General features: G+C 43.7%; 1 protein-coding gene across 1 annotated transcript in view; it reads right to left on the reverse strand.

The window, feature by feature from the left end:
* LRP1 (LDL receptor related protein 1) overlaps window positions 1-18,872 on the reverse strand; it is a 612,781-nt gene that overhangs the window by 252,950 nt on the left and 340,959 nt on the right. The window contains exons 25-27 of the mRNA XM_030196646.1: window positions 9,842-10,046; window positions 9,088-9,252; window positions 7,530-7,774 (exon numbers count right to left, since the gene is read on the reverse strand). Coding sequence (XP_030052506.1) covers window positions 7,530-7,774; window positions 9,088-9,252; window positions 9,842-10,046 — 615 coding nt within the window. The remainder of the gene's footprint in view (window positions 1-7,529; window positions 7,775-9,087; window positions 9,253-9,841; window positions 10,047-18,872) is intronic.

Consider the following 18,872-nt stretch of genomic DNA (forward strand, 5'->3'; position numbering starts at 1 on the left):
TGTTCACTAGTGCAGCTGGATGGGGAGGTACCCAGCATCAGTGCAGCTCCTCCTCCTCAGAAAACTCCAACTCCCACGAGGTACAAGAGGACTCTGTAGCCACCAGTGCTTTTTTTGTGCCGGTACGCAACGGTACGGCGTACCGGCACCTTTTTTTTTTTTGCTCCCCCGCCCCGCCCCGTGACGGACGCAGTGCCAGCCCCCATTTCTGGCCGCTGCTGCTTCTCCTGTTGAGCAGCAGCGGCCGCTACACAAAGAAAAAGATTTTTTTAAAAACTTCAAACCTGGCTGAAACGCGGCACCCCGGCACTGTAGACAGCCATTAGGCATTGGCTGTTGCCCCGCAGCCGCTCCTCCTCTTGCCTCTACGTCACTGCGCTCCTCCGGGGTCTTCCTCCAGGGGCAGTGACGTAGAGGCAAGAGGAGGAGTGGCTGCGGGGCAACAGCCAATGCCTAATGGCTGTCTACAGTGCCGGGGTGCCGCGTTTCAGCCAGGTTTCAAAATTTTTTTTTTAATCTTCTTTTTCTTTGTGTAGCGGCCGCTGCTGCTCAACAGGAGAAGCAGCAGCGGCCGGAAATAGGGGCTGGTGCCGCGTGCGTCACGACTTCGCGCCGTTCGCGGGAAACTTGGCAGGGAGAGGGAAACCAACAGAGGGAAGGATTGGGGAGAGAGAGAAAGAGGGAAAACAACAGAGGGAAGAATTGGGGAGAGAGAGAAAGAGGGAAAACAGAGGGAAGGAGTGGGGAGAGAGAGGGGAAAACAGATGGAAGGATTGGGGAGAGAGGGGAAAAACAGATGGAAGGATGGGGGAGAGAGGGAAAAAACAGATGGAAGGATTGGGGAGAGGGGAAAAACAGATGGAAGGATGGGGGAGAGAGAGAAAGAGGGAAAACAACAGAGGGAAGGATTGGGGAGAGAGAGGGAAAACAGATGGAAGGATGGGGGGAGAGAGGGAAAAACAAATGGAAGGAGTGGGGAGAGAGGGGAAAAACAGATGGAAGGATTGGGGAGAGAGAGAAAAGGGAAAAAACAGAGGGAAGGATTGGGGAGAGAGAGGGGAAAACAGATGGAAGGATGGGGAGCGAGAGGGAAAAACAGATGGAAGGATTGGGGAGAGAGGGGAAAAACAGATGGAAAGATGGGGAGAGAGAGGGAAAAAACAAGATGGAAGGATTGGGGAGAGAGGGAAAAACAGATGGAAGGATGGGGAAAGAGAGAGGGAAAACAGATGGAAGGATGGGGAGAGAGAGGGGGAAAAACAGATGGAAGGATGGGGAAAGAGAGAGGGGAAAAACAGATGGAAGGATTGGGGACAGAGAGAAAAAGGGAAAACAACAGAGGGAAGGATTGGGGAGAGAGAGGGGTGAAAACAGATGGAAGGATGGGGAGCGAGAGGGAAAAACAGATGGAAGGATTGGGGAGAGAGGGGAAAACAGATGGAAAGATGGGGAGAGAGAGGGAAAAACAGATGAAGGATTGGGGAGAGAGGGAAAAACAGATGGAAGGATGGGGAAAGAGAGAGGGAAACAGATGGAAGGATGGGGAGAGAGAGGGGGAAAAAACAGATGGAAGGATGGGGAAAGAGAGAGGGAAAACAGATGGAAGGATTGGGGAGAGAGGGGAAAAACAGATGGAAGGATGGGGAGAGAGGGAAAAACACAGATGGAAGGATTGGGGAGAGAGGGAAAAACAGATGGAAGGATGGGGAAAGAGAGAGGGAAAACAGATGGAAGGATGGGGAGAGAGAGAGGAAAACGGAAGGATAGGGAGAGAAAGAGGGAAGACGCTGGATGGAAGAATGCAGAAGAAATAGAGGAGACACTGGAAGGATGGGGAGAGAAAGCAGAGCTGCTGGATGGAAAAGGGGAATAGAGAAAGACTGGAGAATAAGAGGAAGGGGCATGGGGAGAACAAGGGTGAGGAAAAGATGAAAAGCCACAGGTAGATGAAGGAAATTAAAGAATGGATAGTAAGAATGAATTAAATCTGGACAGAGAGCCTGAAAAATATTGAAGAAAGCAAAGAAAAAGGAGACAAAAATGACAAATGGCACAGAAGAGTTAAGCGAAAAGAAAGGAAAGCAGAATCACAGACTGGGACCAATATGGAAAGAAAAACAGTCACCAGACAACAAAGGTAGAAAAAAATCATTTTATTTTCATTTTAGTGTTTGTAATATGTCTAATTTGAGAATTTACATTGGCTGTCTTATTTTGCACTGGGTATACTGGAGCTGTAAGAGCTTACAGAGATTATTTATAATGAAAAAAATTCAGGTTATTTTTTTCTCCTATAGTACTATAATATTTTCAATGATGTCTGTTTATATGCGCCATGGCTGGTATAGGGGGTGTGGTTAATGTGGGTGTGGCTATCATAGGGGTGGGGCCATATGTGGTGACCCCGCCCATAATGAGTACCGGCACCTTTTTTTCTACAAAAAAAGCACTGGTAGCCACACACAGAAGCTTCCCAGAACAGCGCTGATAAGATATACAGCCACAGCTCTTCTGTCCAACAGGATGCCACCCCACAATGCCATCACCATAGAGACATGGAACTCCTTCGCTCCGCACCTGAGGCATTGTTTGTGCCGTCCACGCCAGAGCACAGCCCTGCTAAATGCCTAAGGAAAGCTTCTCCTCCAGTATTTCTGCATTAAGACTCTGTGCAGACAACAACAGCTAGGGTGCTCAGGCGAGCTTCTAATGAGGGAGTTTCAGGGAAACGGAAGAAGAGGTCCCATTCTCTATCCAGGCATGGCTCCACTTTTAAAAAGCAGTGATCTGTCTCCCTTCTCCACAACAACTGCCTGCTCACAGTACATCCTCCAGGCATTTACTCCTCCATTCTCATGCAGCTCACTGAGATTTACGGGACTAGTTCTTCAAGGAAAAGCTACACTTTTTCTCAACTCACCAGAGATTTCACTCTCCATCAGAAGCATCCCCTCCTGCATCTCCCAGACATCTTCGACTGTCCTACTCAAGCTATGCCTGATCCTAGAGCAAACCACATAAGTGCCTTTGAATACCTGGATGCACCTATACAAATTGTAGCTTTACCTTCACATGAAGTGCTCCTAGATCTTCATAAAGGAATTTGGTCTACACCTTATACCTTTCGATGTACCTCACGGTCAATTGAATATAAAATTCAATCTGTCATGGGATTTGGAAAACCGCAATTGTCACATCATTCAATGGTCATGGAATCTGCACCACAAAAACATAAGAACTCAAGAACCCATTCCAATTTACCATCAGCAAAAGACCAGAAATTCCTAGATCTCATTGGCAAACGAGCATTCCAAAATACCATGTTAAGTGCTCATGTAGCAGCTCACTATTTCTCCATGACGCAGTATATGTATAAGGTTCTCGACCATTTAAAGCCTATGGCCGAGTCTATTGCTAAGGATTGAGCTAAAGAGTTTGACTTAATCTTGCAAGACTTTGAAGATTGTTCAAAAACTATGATAAGAGAGTCCATGATGCCTATGCAACAGCTGCCAGAGGTGGTGCAGTAGCATAAACTTGTACAGTGCTGCGTAACCCTGGCAGCGCTATAGAAATGCTAAGTAGTAGCAGTAGTAGTAGTAATAGCAGCTAGACACATGGTTTGGCTGAGAGCATCTAACTTGTGTGAGGACGTTCATGAGAAAGTCGCAGATGATTCTTGCACTGGGACAATTTATTTGACAATAAAGAAATAATAGACTATCAATGATGACTGTAATACTTTAACTACTTTGGCAGAGAACGACTTCGAACAGTGTTATTCAACCTCAAGGAGGTACAATACTGGCTATCAACCAAAAAATCCAGTTACAAAAAGTATAATTCATATAACAAATCCTACTCTTTCTATAAGTAATCACGCCAGTCTGGGCAACAGCCTCAAAGCAAGACCGACAGAGACAGGAAACGGTAAAAACCTTCCCAGTAGCAATCTTCTTCATTAGCCTTTTGACAATCAGGTAGAACACTGAAGCGTCCACTCTTACCAAACACTAACTGGGTGCATAAAATTACAGCAGTGCAACAGGCAAGAATTCTGACAAGTAGAAGGAACAGCTAAGCATTCCCCGTCAGATGATATCTTATAGCAGTATAAGCCAGGGGCACAGCCAGACTTCGGTGGGAGGGGGGTCCAGAGCCCGAGGTGAGGGGGCACATTTTAGTGCCTCCCGCCGCCAATGCCAACACCCCCTCCCCCCCCCCGCTGCCGCCAGCACCACCAACAACAACTTTGACCCCCCCTCCTGCCGACGACCCTCTCGACCCCCGCCCGCCGTCACCTACCTTTGCTGCCGGAACCCCCGCCAGCCGGTCTTCTTCCTTCGTTTGGTTTCTGAGTCTGACGTCCTGCAGACTCACAGAAACAGAACAAAGCCTTGCAATCTGCAGGGCTTTGTTCTGTTTCTGTGAGTCTGACGTCAGACTCAGAAACCAAATGAAGGAAGAAGACTTCATCTGGCAGGGGTTGGGGTCCCCCGCCAGCAAAGGTAGCAGATGGCGGGTTGGCGGCGGGAGGGGGGGTTGAGAGGGTCGTCGGCAGGGGGGTCCAGGGCCAAATCAATGGGGGCCCAGGCCCCCGTGGCCATGCCCCTGGTATAAGCACGTAACCACTCATTTGCTTCAACAAACCAACAAAGGGATAATTCTATAAAAACAGCCTAATTTTAGCAATAACACATGTAAAGGCAGTATGCGAGTCATTTATACGCATATGTGAACACATCTGCAAATGAATGGTTTCTGGTTACAGCTTATTCCTTAACTAGGTGCCAGTATTCAATGGTGCATACTTTGAAGGAGGGCATTCATATCGGTGGAGTTTGGGTGAAGCATGTGCGGGGCACAGTTATGCACATAGCTTATAATACTGTAATCCATGCGTCCAGCTTTACGGTGTATGTGCTTACACTGAAAATGTTGTCTTTCATTCACCCAGACACAAGAAAAGTTTCTACCAGCTTAAAGACCTCAGCAGTGCTACTCAATAGCATATATAAGCCCGCCTCATTATTGGTCTCAAATCTCAACAGCTATACAAAGTTTATGGTATTGAGCAGCACCGCTGAAGTCTTTAAGACGTCTGCTGTGTCTGAGTAAATAAAAAGACGATGATTACTGGGGGACCCAGATTATATTAAAATTAAGCTAGCCTGAGATATTTGGTGTTTTGATACACTAAAAATATAAACATATATTTGACCTCTTTCACTAAGAAAAGTAGGCAAATCCTTTTCTATATAAAATAGGCTCCAATTTTTTTTTGGAGGGGGGGAGGGTGGTTGGGGTGTTGTATTCAGGGGGGGGGGCTATAAGACACAAAGCCCCTCTGTGATTTTGCTCAATTGCTGTATAGTTGTTTCCAATGTTGGTTGCTCTGTTCTGGTGCTTATTGTTCTCTTTTTATATGACTTGATATATTAATAAAAAGATTTAAACACACAGAATAGGCTCCAAAATAGATGCATGCTGTTCTAGGATTCCCTCTCCGCATGCATTTCTGGTGGTAACGATGGTGACCCTCACCAGCTCCAGCTGGACTTGATCCAATAGCTTTGATACGAAAGCTGTTATTCCCTGTTACTCTGCTGACACATTCAGTTTTCCAATTCTGCCTACTTCCCAGGCACACTGAGGTCAATAATCAGCAGCAAGCGGCTGCCATTTGACTTTAAGCTCTCCTGCACATTTAAAAATTATGTACATTTTCAGTGGAATTATATAAATAAGTGCTGGCTTAAAAAATTTGCATGCAACTTTAAATATTTATGCATGCTGATGGATAAAATGTATGCATTCTGGATGAGCTGATTCAGTCAATGGACACAAAATTCTACATCTTTGCTGATGATGTGCAACTACTAATACCCAATGAACCAGATCTACCCACAGCTCTGAGTAAACTGACTGACTGCCTGCCTAACCGCAATTCAGGAATGGGCAAACAACAACAAACTTTGCCTGAACCCAAATAAAACAGAAATTATTTGGGTACCAAACACAAATGGACAAATACCCGACTTCAAAATACCTTTTAGGAAGTATGAACTCTCCCTAACATCAGAGGTCAGGAATCTTGGGACACTGCTAGACTCATCATTCACTCTGATCCCACAAATTCAAACAACCTTCAAAAATTGTCTCTATCACCTATGGTAGCTACGAAATCTCTCTCCATATATACGAAATCTCTCTCCATATATTGAAAAGACGAGTCTGACCACAATGGTCCATGCCATGATTTCATCACAACTAGACTACTGTAATGCCCTGTACAATGGCCAAACCAAAAAGAGTTTATACCAGCTCCAACTAATTAAAAATGCTGCGGTACGACTGATAGAAGGCTGCAAGTGGCATGACCACATCACACCCTTTCTGCAAAAGCTACACCGACTACCAGTACCTTACAGGGCTAAATTTAAAACTCTATGTTTGATTTTCAAGGTCCTCAGATAAAAAATGGGCCAGAGTACTTAAAGAATAAGTTAGCCCATTACACTCCTTTGAGACTTCCAAGGTTCTCTCAAGGATCATCACTATCAGTACCTTCGTCAAAAGAAATTGTACGATGTGATATCTGCCAGCGAGCCTTCTCAGGAGTAGCCCCCACGCTCTGGAATTTACTCCCAGAGGGGCTACGCATAACTCAAGACTACCTCTACTTCAGGAAGCAGGTGAAAGCCTGGCTCTTCTCCCAAGCCTTTAATACAGAGGGTGACACTCATTCTGTACCTGAACTAGTTTGCTACACACACTGTAACGTAGATCAGTTCCTTATCTCTTGCTTAGCTATACAAAGAACTTGCCTTGAGATTAGCTAACCATCAAATTATCCCAACTGGATCTGTACCACGCATCTTGTTCCCATCATATATCTGCTCTTGGTCTCTTAGTTTGGTAAGTTGCATTGTAGAAAACGTTTAGCGTCATATCTACATTAGCTGAATGCTCTAATGCATGCTTATTAGGTGTATCATCATTAGTATTGTGCTAACATTGTATTATATCTCTGGTATTTGAATTCCACTGCTGTTAAATGTGTATATTTTTTATACTGTTTCATGGTAGTTCTATTATTAGTTTCAATTTACTGTTTACAAGTTTACCTCATTTATTGTATTTATGTTTATTCTTGGTTATTTTACTATTGTTATGCTGTTAACAAAATTGTAAGTTTTATGTTAAACTGTACCTGCTGTACACCGCCTTGGGTGAATCTCTTCATAAATGTGGTTAATAAATCCCAATAAATTAATTAATTTAAAAACAAATACTGTTTGATGTCCTCACCCCACCCCAAACGACACCCCCTTTCCAGATGGATAAATTTAACTGTTTGCCAAGTTCAGATGTACTTCTTTTTACAATCTCTGGCAGTTCAGTGGAAAAATTTGACCACTTTATGTCAAACTGTTTCCAAAACCCCTCAAACCACTCACAACTCAGTTTTCACATGCTAATGTCTAACAACTGAAAGTCAGACATCCATATATGTTTGCTGCAGTTACCTAGAGGCTGCCTGGATGGGTGATACACCTGCAGGTCAAACGGCTGAGTTGTGGTCCTCTGAACCACCGTCACATTATAACCGGTCCATTTGTTCGCTTTCGCCAAGGTGTTGGTCCTCCAGTCTGTCCAATACACTTCCCCGCCATAAAGCGTTACGGCAAACGGGTGAGACAGATACTCGTGGCCTCGCAAGACTTCGATGTGGCCAGATCCGTCATACAAAGCTGAATAAATTGCATCAGACCTAGAAAAAGCATAAAAACCAGAAAAACCTCATCTCACTCTGGCCAGTAACTTTAAAACACACTTTAAACCTAGCTTTGTCATTTAATAAAGATCTCTGAGACAGGGCTACCATTGCCATACAGAAGGTCCAGGTTTAAATACTGAGACAGAAGCTCTCACAGCCCTTGGCATAGGAGAGGGAGTATTACCCATTGCTGAAGGGTGCAGCATACTGAGACCTGGAAGGAGGGGTGATTTGTGGCCCCTGGTCAAAGCTTCTCATTACACTGGCTGGGCAAGGTGGGGAGATAAACATAAGGGGTAGCTCACACTGGCTCGGAGAGCCACTTGTTAACTTTTTAAGAATTTTGGGAGCCTAGGCCCCCTGTGATTACTTTAACAACCGGATCCCAAAATTTGGGCTCAGGCCCCCTCCTGAACTCCCTTTCACTTTGCTGACAGGGATGCTCAGCCCCACCAGCCAAATAAATGGACTGCCACCACTCCCTGCTGTTTGTTTCTGGCACTGAGCAGCATGCTGGGACTTCTTGTGCATGCTCAGAATATGTGTGAGAAGTCCCGGCATGCTGCTCAGAGCCAGAAAGAACCAGCAAGAAGTGGCAGTCTATTTATTTGGATGGGGGCTTGGCATCCCTGCCAGCAAAGTATGCCTAGTGCACCTGCATGGGGAGGGTGGAGAGGAATGCTTTGCCTCTGCAGTCCACCCATGGGTCTCCCCACCCCCCTCCCCTCAAACTGCAGGGCTGGCTATGCCTGGAGAGAGAGCCTATTGTTAAAAATTTACCAGCACACCACTGACAAGGGGTTAACTGCTTCATGGCTCTGCAGCCTAATACAGGCCAGATCTGATTGAGCAAGATATTCAAAGAGAGCAAGAAAAAGTTACCAGGCCACCCCACCCCCCCCCCCCCCAAAAAAAAAAAAAAAGCCACAATGTATTTCTAGATCTTCAGGCTTCAATTAACTTTAACAATTATTCCCAAAATATGGTTTAAGGAAATTTTATCCATTCGTCTGTGTCCTGTCTATATACCCTTCAAATGAGACTGGAAATTCTTGGATCCAAGCTGCTTCACTGATGGAGGTGGTCTCGGGATCATATCACTAACTTCAGCATCAAGGAAACGAAACACAACCAAGAATTTTTCAAGTACATGACTGGTGTTGTGTTGCCATGAAATGAGATAGAGACTATAGCTGAACATGTCCTATTTTACACCCCATCCAGCAAGGAAGGGTGGGGAGAATGGGGGCAACTAACAACATATTCTTTTTTTCTTAACGAAGCTAAATCACTCCTCCCATATTCACCTGGCATCTATCCACAGAATTCGCTTCTCCAAGTAGTCCACGGTGAGACCATTGGGCCAGCCTCCGTATCCAGTCTCCTTGTGAATAGTGCGCCGTCCCTCGCCACTCATGGAGGCAGCTTCAATACGCGGGAGGCTGGCGTCCCAATCTGTCCAGAAGAGGATCCTGGGGGAAAGAAGGGATATCAGTGTGCAGATTTACAAAGCACCCTCCCTTCCTCAAGAAAGTTCTCACACCAGCTCCACATGTGCTTTAACAGCAACCAGTACCCCACAATGTACTGTGATATGTCTTCAAAAAAAAAGGTACACAGGAAAAGCAATACTTAACATATCCACAGGGGACATATAAGCTCTGCTGGGTGTTATTAACAACTCCAAGACCACTATCTGAAACAGGATTCTGGGCAAGATGGGTTGGACAACCCCTCAGAAAGAAAAGCCCTTTACTCTCCTCTGCGCTCTCTCTGAATGCCATGGGACTAGCTGAATATCTGAATTGGCAAAACATAAACCCTTTGTGACACACAAAGATACTGGATTATTGCGTGATGGGTCTACAAGGTCACTGGTGCTTGACCAGTTAGTATGAGGACAAAATATCCTGAGCTCAAGCAGTGATGCTTTAGAAGTACTGGCCAGTGTCTCATCGGTTGTGATTACTTTTAAGGATAATTAAAATAAAAATGATCCCAACAGCCAGCACGGTGAATTTATTAGCATTCTACAGAAGTTAAAGAACCGCTGCTACTCACCCATCCCTAGGATCCAGTGCAATGGCTCGCGGGTGTTCAATGTCCCCAGCCAGCAGAGTGGTCCTCATGCTCCCATTCAGCTTGGCCACCTCTATCTGATCCAGATTACTTTCCACCCAGTAAATGTTCCCAGCGATCCAGTCGACGGCTAAGCCTTCTGGAGTTGCCAGGCCATGCTGGATCACAACCTCAAAGCTGGTAAGTGCTAAAAAAAAAAAATGATAACAGAAGTAGAATAAAATTAAACTGCTGTCTGGAGGGATCCTGGTAGTCCAGAGGATACAACACAAAAGCCATGCTGGATACGGCAATCTCCAGATCAACTCCACCACACAGCTTATCTCAAGGGACTCAATTCTCACTACCTTGAGAGCAAAACTAATGTTTGGGATTTATTCTGTATAGTGCTATGTAACATGGAAACATTACTAGAGCGATCAATGCTTCATATAATTCAACTGGCACCAAGCTTCTTTGTTCAGATTAGTTTTTGCCTCCTCTCTTGGCTTTCCCTTCATATTTGGGAAGAGTATGAAGTCAGAAAAAGGACAAAGGGCTTGACGTTCAGTCAGGATAGCTACTGCAATGTTGAGCATTGGTATGTCGATTCAGCGGCTTTTTCTATTTAAGGTGCATCATTAAATACATGTATAGGGGCTGACTGGTCACTCCAGCAACTATCCGCTTATGGCCACCTATTCAGCAGGCCTAAATTAAAGGGATAACTCAGCCATTTACCCTTAAATTATATAAATGGCACTTAAAATTGTACATGCAAATTTAGGCCTGCACTCAACTTGTGTGTGCAATTTAACTGAATATCGAGCCAATTATCAGCACTAACTGAAATTTACACGCGCATAAGCAAAAAGGGAGTGTGGCCACGCATGGATCAAGGGAATTCCTAGAATTTATGCATCTGTTATAGAATAAAGGAGATCCATGCCTTTAGACGTGAGGATTTACTTGATGTAAATCCTCACATCTAAAGTTAGATGCTAAGAGTATTCTATAAACCACACCTAACTTTCAGCGCTGTTTATAGAATAGCACTTAGCGTGTTATTTTTTCGGTGCTATTTATAGAATTTGGTCCTTAGTAGCTCAATATCATCATTAAAACAGAGTTACCAGTTCTGCCTCTGCCTCCGCTGTTCCCAAACCTGGCCCCTTATCGGGATCAAATCTTGCCATGTGACACATTAAACAGGTCAGTTTTATCCAGATAAGGCTTGAAATCAGCTGGATAAGCAAGTTCTGTGTTTGCCACCTGCCAGCAAATTAATAACTCACTCTGAATAGAGTCCAAAAGGCCAACCCTAGTCTGCTCAATTCACTTCAAGGTATTTGAATTTTCTACTGTACTCTCATTTCCCCTAAACCAGGGGTTCTCAACCCAGTCCTCAGGACATACCTAGTCAGTCTGCATATATATCAGAGAGATCTGCATACAATGGAGATAGTACATGCACCTTTATCTCAAGGACAGATATCTTGAAATCCTAATTGGCTGGGTATGTCTCAAGAACTGAGTTGAAAACCACTGACCTAAATTAAAACACACACATTTAGGTCCTGAAGTCTCATCCAGATCAGCGCGATCATACCTAAACCTACATTACCCCAGCTTCTCCTACATGAGCGCACAACTATGGAATGGACTCCCGCATGCTGTGAGAACAATATATGACCACCTAAACTTCAGGAAATCATTAAAATCTCACCTCTTCAAAAAAGCCTATCCCTCCGATCCAACGTAACTCCCCACACCCAGCAACACAACATAATCAAGGATCGTACTGGTCAACTTACTATCATGATTACGCTCAACCCAATGACGCCTGAATCACATGTACCTCATATGACCACAACACAATCTTGTATTTGTTATCAACCTTAACGGCAAATGCCTTTACGTTTACTTGTAAGCCACATTGAGACTGCAAATAGGAGGGAAAATGTGGGGTATAAATGTAACAAACAAAAAAATAAATAAATAAATCTCATATGTTTGGTGAAGGCCCTTGAACGGTCCATAGTCATGGAGATGCCATCCTATTTATTAACAGCCATCAAATGGCAAGTTGGTCACGAAACAACAGCAATGAGCCTTCCTGTACAGCTTGATGGAAAGTAGCAGTCACTGCAGAGAACCTGTGGCAAATTCCAACTCTAAAACAGCAGTAGCCTCCCAAAATCCTGGCTGTGCATTCAAGCAGAAAGAAAACTAATGAACAGCCTAGCACACACAGGGGAGACCAGGCACCTCTAATTAGCCAGATACTGTCCTCTGAAGAAAGACTGTCACATTAAGGCAGGATGGTCCAAACTATCTGATAACTCTTTTATAGATAATTCAGTCAAGTGGAGGATACCTATTTTAACATAACACCTATGCACCTTAGCCCAGGGTAAAGCAGGTGCACATATATAATGCTGCACTGCGGCAGGTAAAATTGTTTGCCAGTAATAATCGGCACGTATGCGTGAATATTATAAAATAAAAGTGCTACTCCCAACCACAATTCTGCCTATTCTCTGGCTCCAGAAGCACCTACATTTCTATCAGCTAAAAGCAGCCACTGTGATTTCTGTGCACCTTAAGCACACACATATATTGGGGCAGTTTTATAAGAGCGTACGGAGCGCACAAAACTGTGCTGGAATGTGTATTAAGGGCTGTGCGAGTGGTGCAGCCATACAGGGCACAAATATAGAGGGGGTGCAAAACCTGCTCCCAACCCATTGTCTCCTCAGGCCACAGCAAAATGAGAGGAGCGGGGGGGGGGGCACCCAGATTCCATTATAGAATATTAGCACAACCCAGATCTTACATTTTGGCACACCGAGTGACAACAGCCAAAGTTAGTGTAACTGCAGGCATTCAAATGCAGTAAGGGCGCACGTAGTTTACTGTATTCTGTAAGTAATCTGCGTAACTGGGAGCCCACCCCATATGTATGCCCCCTTGCATTTGCGTGTTATTGCACTTGAGCACGATCTTAAAGAATAGCACATAGTGTGCTAATACACATAACTGCTGCATTTTTTGAGAACATATGCATACAAAGGGGCATCTAATTGTAGGCACCTAGTTACAGAATTACCCTTCATATGACTTACTGGGAAGTTATCAACTTGGGTGACCATTAAGATGTGTTATTTTACTTTTAAGTCCAGTTATTAGGTAACTGGGTCTCACTGCATAAAAATAACATGTCTTTAACAGTAGCCCATGTTAATAACTTCCTCCCTTAATATGAAGAGTTTCAGTCTCTGGTAACCAGAGCTGATATTGTGATGTCACAATGCCTCATTCTACCAATGCCTAAGAGCCAACCTCATCAGTGATGCCACAATGACTTCAATGTCCTATACTTGGATCACTTTTATTACATACAGCAGTGATTTCCATTTCTAGAGACATTTCTTTTTTCATTTATAAAGGGGAAAGTTATCAACATGGGCTACTGTTAAGACGTGTTATTTTACTGTTAAGCCCAGTTATTAGTAACTAGGACTCACTGCATAAAAATAGCATGCCTTAAAACAGTAGGCCATGTTAATAATTTCTTCCCTTAGGGGACCTTTTACAAAGACGCACTGAAAAATGGCCTGCGGTACTGTAGACAAGTGTTTTGGGCGTGTGCAAAATCATTTTTCAGTGCACCTGTAAAAAATACCTTTTTTTAAATTTTTGCCGAAAATGGACATGCGGCAAAGTGAAAATTGCTGCGCATCCATTTTGGGTCTGAGATCTTACCACCAGCCGTTGACCTAGTGGTTTAAGTCTCACGCGGTAACCGGGCGATGACCTACGTGCGTCAAATGCCACTTGGCGTGCACCCAATATGCGTGTCCGAAAATAAAAATTATTTTTCAGACGCACGTATTGGATGCGCACCAAAAATGAAATAACTGCATGAGCCCCGCAGTAGCCAAGTGGTAACTCCATTTTGGCGCGCATTAGGCACGCATAGACACTTATGCAACTTAGTAAAAGGGCCCCTTAATATGAAAAGTTTCAATCTCTGGTAACCAGAGCTGATATGGTGATGTCACAATGCCTCATTCTACAAATGCCTAAGAGCCAACCACATCAGTGATGCCACAATGACTTCAATGTCCTATACTTAGATCACTTTTATTACATATAGCAGTGACTTCCATTTCTAGAGACATTTCTTTTTTCACTAATTAAGGGGGGAGTTATCTTCCTCTTCTACCCCCTCAAAAAAAATGAAAAGCTTAAAAAATAAAAAATAAAAAAAAAGTTGTTTGCGCACCAGACTTTTTGCACTGTAAACTATCTAGCGTTCCCAAAGAAGTGGAAGAAACCTTTCATTCCCCACCCTCCCCTTCTGAACTTCCTACTTTACAAGCACTAATCAAGTTAGGATTTGCTTTTCAGTTCTAATTGCTGACAGATCATAATTATCATTAGCCATGTGCTCAGAATACTAATTAAGTCTCACATAATGATGAGTATTTCAGTAAACAAGGTATCATTATGTGAAACTGGTTGCTAAACCCTGGGTCCCCTGTAACCAGGGTGGGATGCATGTAATTGCTAGGTTTAGCGGACTCATTGTTCCTTTGGAATATACACAGCTAGCAGAAACGCGAAAGAAAAACATTTCTAACAATTGCCAGTGTGTTCGTATGTGTGTGTGTGTGTGTGTGTGTGTGTGTGAGAGAGATCTTCCGAACATCTTCTGAAACCGTGTGTGTGACCCTGTCAACATCTTCTGAAGCCATCTCCTTCCAAGAACTACAAAATCTGCATAATAAGAGTATAAATTTTAATAAACATCTCAGTCATAAAGATGATCAGTTTTTTTTTTATTTTGCTTCTAAATGTTGGTTCTTTTTTTTTTTCCTTTCACCTCTGCCCCACATAGACATAGAAAATGATGGCAAAAAATGGTGGTTTGGGACTCTTCCAGGGGTCAAGTTCTTTGCAAACCGACTCCCCTTTGATTACACTGTACTCCAAGGGGGCAGGCAACAGAATTATTGGGAGGGTCCCATAGAAAGGGTGCTGAGTGTAAGGAACGCTATCCCAGAGCAAGGGGCAGAGCAGGGATGGGCAAAATTTCACCTGAGGAGACATACTGATATATCCCCCTCCCAAGGAGGAGCCAAGGAGGCCGCAGCCTGGAAGCAGGGACGTTGCTTTAACAGGCCAACAAGCCTGCAGAATTGATTGTGTCGTTATGGGTCCAAAGGAGAGCTGACTGAGGCCTGTAGTCTACACACTCCGCACCGCTGTGGTACAAGTTAAAACAGCAGGAGACTTCAGGAAAGCACAGGATACACAGAAAGAAACCAAAGGTCTGGGTTCCGATATTTATGTAAAAATATAATAGGACATGTGATGCAATGATTATTATCAACAAATGTTAAATTTGTGTTTATGTAAGTAAAGCAACAGCACCAAGAAACCAGCCAGGCTACTAGCAGCAGATTGATAGCAGCCGGAATGGTCACAGGGACTTAGGAGATCAGATACAGAGGCCAAATGAAATAGCTATTTGAGTTTCGTCTGAAATCAAACTAACACTGAAACTGAAAACTTTCATCTGAAGCTGAAACCGAGAACACAAGTTCGGTTGTGTGAATGAGAAGCATTGGGGGCCATTGCGGATTGTCAGAGCTTGAAGTCTACATCCCTCTGCTAAATCCATAGTATCCAAGCCAAACTATAACAATTTAAATAATGAAAGACCCTATTTTACATCTAAGCAAAATACCCTCCACATACATGCACCACAACTAATGAAAATAAACTAAAAACCATGGTGCTTTGTGCTACACTCAGAGTTACTGTTGACATCATAAGCTTCTCATACCAAATTAAGGGCTTCTTTTACAAAGCCGAGCTACCGATTCTCAGTGTGGCAAATGAGAGAAAGCCCATTCAATTCCTATGGGCTTCCTTTCATTTGCTACATGGGAATTGCTAGCACGGCTTTATAAAAGAAGCCCTTACAGACTTAAATTCCTGCTAAATTTTTGTATCAAAAGTATTTATTTGGAGCACTATTTACCATATAAACTATTGTGCAAGATCATAACTACATTACTTGCAATCACAGTGCAAAAAAAGAGTAGCCCATACCCCCCACCCCCACGGGAATATCTTACAATCCTTGATGGTCTAGTGGTGAAGTCAGGGTAGGAGCAATGCCTCAGCCACAACAGCCATTTTAAGAACAGAGCTAGAATGGTCAGGAAACTGGGGACTGATCCTGTACCAACACCCCCCACACACACACACCTAGATTGCACGAGATTTTAAGATAGGCCTAGGGGGGCACAGGTGGGGGGGGGGAGGAGGGAAGGAGGGTGGAAGACAAAAAGCATAAATTTTCAGCTTCCACTGAAAACACCTGGTCACTTTGCCTAAACCGAAAACATGTCTGAAAATTAGAATAGTTCTCCTACTCCTTTTGAAGAATTGTTACAAGCAGGAAACAACCAGAAAAAAAATTGATTTCAAAATAATATGATTGATTGATAGGGGGGGAATATTACACAAGTAAAATACCTAATGAAGTGGGAGAAGGATTTAGGGGTACAACTGACTGATCAGGAATGGTTTATCTATACATCATAATAAATACAAAATCTCTCTCAGTGAAACTCATAGACCAAGGTGTTAAAATTGCTGTATCGCTGGTATATGACTCCTGATAGAGTATCTAGATTTGGTAAGGGACATTCTAAGATATGCTGGAGGGGATGTGGACAGAAAGGAACTTACTATCATATATGATGGGAATGCCCTAAAGTTAGAGCATTTTGAACTGAACGGACAAAGTCTCTCACAGCTATGTTTTGAACTTTTATACCATTAGACCCCTTGGTTTCACTATTGCAAATATAACCTGTGGGAACTACTTTCTCTGAAGCTAAAGCTATCTTTCAGTATATTACAATCCTGCGTAGGGAACGTTCAAGATGCTGGAAAACTGCAAACATTCTAAACACAAATGAATTACAAAATAAACTATGGCAAACATTTTATTTGTGTAAACTGACTGTGTGCAAAAAAAAGAGGATTATGTCTTTGGACAAAAAAAATATGGAAACCCTTTGTAGAATGGTTTTCACATGAATAAGGAGAAAGAAGACAGGGAAGAGGGACTTTATGGATCATTGTGGTTAGAAATGTTTGGCCTACCTGAGAACAGGGGGGGGGGGTTCCTTTATTGGTTTATCTTGAGGATGATTGCACTGCATTTTTGTAGTGTTTGTACATTTAAAAAAATGATTTCAGTAAACAAAGTGAAAAAAAAAAAAAAACACACCTTTTCAGCGAAAACTGAAACTGTGCAGAAAAAGGATTTTGGCTGGCTTGACCGCAACCGAAATTTGGTTGGCCTCTAATCAGATCCTTACCTAACTGCTACACTAATATCAGTAGCCATCATTATCCATATAATAGCAAATGGAGCTGTGAGCTGTGTTGCTGCTGGGCAGTGTACACGCGTGTACATCAATATTCCAGGGTCTGGCTGGTCATGGTGAATACAGGAAGGGATGCTAACACAGGAAGATGTGTACACGGAGGACTGATGGCACTGCAGCAGTAGAGAGCCTGTTACAGTTTTTATCGAGTCAGGGCATCTTTATAAGATTCAGGGAACAGGAAGTAGAAGGGGTGCAGAGGCATGCTGTTCATCGATATAACCATCTGTAGATCTGCTGGTATGGAATTTAAACTAAGGTATGAACAGCAGAGCTGTGTAGTGTCCTATATGAACAGGTGGTAGTGGTACCAGGAATGTGATCATGTGATCAGCCCCAGAGGCGAAGGGAGAAGAAAAAGTGGAAAATTATACCATCATTGGGCCATGAGGAGAGATACTGCTGCTACCTACCAGGACAGGGTATGTATGTATGTATGTATGTATGTAGATAGATAGATAGATAGATAGATAGATAGATAGATAGATAGATAGATAGATAGATAGATAGATAGATAGATAGATAGATAGATAGATAGACAGACAGACAGACAGACAGAGATGAGAGAGAGGACAGCATAAAAGATGAAGTGAAGATAGAGACAGAAACTGATGGGAACAGGATGGGAGGTTGAGAGAAAGCATGACTTCTAAGGAGAGAGTAGGGGAGAGCAGTTGCACAGCCACACGGGGGGGGGGCTTAGGGGCCTGCCCCCCTCCAATTTGAGTTTGGGGGGGCCCCTCTCCAAGGTCTGCTGGTTTGGCTGGCAGGGGTCCCCAAGCCCCGCCAGCAGAAGCCTTCCTCCAGTGATGTTTGCCCCACGCTGCTGCCCTGCTTCCCCCACCCCCATGCATGCTCGGTTTTCCTCCCCCCCATCAAAAAGAAAAACAAGCTAGAGCTTCCCCCAACCCACCAGTTTTCTGCCTGACCCGCTGCCTGCCTCCCCAGTTCAGTAGAAACTGTGCAAAGGACCACAGAGTCTGCACATCGATGACAGCTCTGCTCTTCCCACCCACTATGATGCAACTTCCTGTTTGGGCAGAAACCAGCAGAGCTGTCAGCAATGTGCAGACTACGGCCCTGTGCACAGTTTCTACTTAATCAGGAAAGCTGCTGGGTCAGGCAGAAAGGCAGTGGGGAGGGGAAGCTCCAGCTTGTTTTTCTTTTTGCGGCTGTGGAGAGGAAAAGAGAGAGACAGAAGGTAATGCTGGAGGTAGAGTCTGCAAATGGGTTTATTTTGTGCTTACCATGACAGGAATAAATCTCTCATAGAATACACTCTCATCTAAGGCAGGGTAGGCTGGAGATTATCTCAGGCTCTCAGTTTTATTGTTCAGGCATGTCTCAAACACTTCCATTGCTCCAATAACAGCCTCCTTCTGGAGTTTAAACGGGGTAATATGCATAGGCACTTAGAAATTCTTTTTAATCAGGCCGGCGGCACCCAATACAGCTGAGACAACTTCGGTCTCTTTCCACAACATTTTCTTGGTCTCCGATTCTATTTGTTGGTATTTGAAAAACTTCTCTTTCATTAATGCTAATTTCATGCTTTTCTC

The sequence above is a fragment of the Microcaecilia unicolor genome, chromosome 3 (genome assembly GCF_901765095.1).
Source record: "Microcaecilia unicolor chromosome 3, aMicUni1.1, whole genome shotgun sequence".
In the NCBI taxonomy this organism is placed as follows: domain Eukaryota; kingdom Metazoa; phylum Chordata; class Amphibia; order Gymnophiona; family Siphonopidae; genus Microcaecilia; species Microcaecilia unicolor.